This window comes from Myotis davidii, unplaced genomic scaffold (assembly GCF_000327345.1).
Source record: "Myotis davidii unplaced genomic scaffold, ASM32734v1 scaffold244, whole genome shotgun sequence".
In the NCBI taxonomy this organism is placed as follows: domain Eukaryota; kingdom Metazoa; phylum Chordata; class Mammalia; order Chiroptera; family Vespertilionidae; genus Myotis; species Myotis davidii.
In genome coordinates this window covers 567,914-568,122 of record NW_006294993.1, presented here as the reverse complement: position 1 = coordinate 568,122, position 209 = coordinate 567,914, and the positions used below count along the sequence as shown (strand labels likewise).

At 68.9% G+C, this 209-nt stretch overlaps 1 protein-coding gene across 1 annotated transcript in view; it reads right to left on the bottom strand.

Moving 5' to 3' along the window:
• Positions 1-209, bottom strand: part of HELZ2 (helicase with zinc finger 2, transcriptional coactivator) — a 13,253-nt gene that overhangs the window by 7,093 nt on the left and 5,951 nt on the right. The window contains 1 exon segment of the mRNA XM_015567669.1: positions 1-208. Within this exon segment, the coding sequence (XP_015423155.1) occupies positions 1-208 (208 nt within the window).

The window sequence follows — 209 nt, the reverse complement described above, 5'->3', positions numbered from 1 at the left end:
CTCCTGCACGAAGGCACATCTGTGGTGCAGCTGGGGCTCCGAGCGCAGCAGCTTCCGCAGTGCGTCCGGCGGCAGGTTCACATACTGCCGGGACTGCTGTGGGGACGCAGGCCTGGCCACGGTGTCCAGCAGCCCGTCCTCCCGCACGGTCACCGTCACGTTCCGGCTCTCGTCCAGCAGCTCCTGCAGGATGGAGTCGTCGGCGCCGA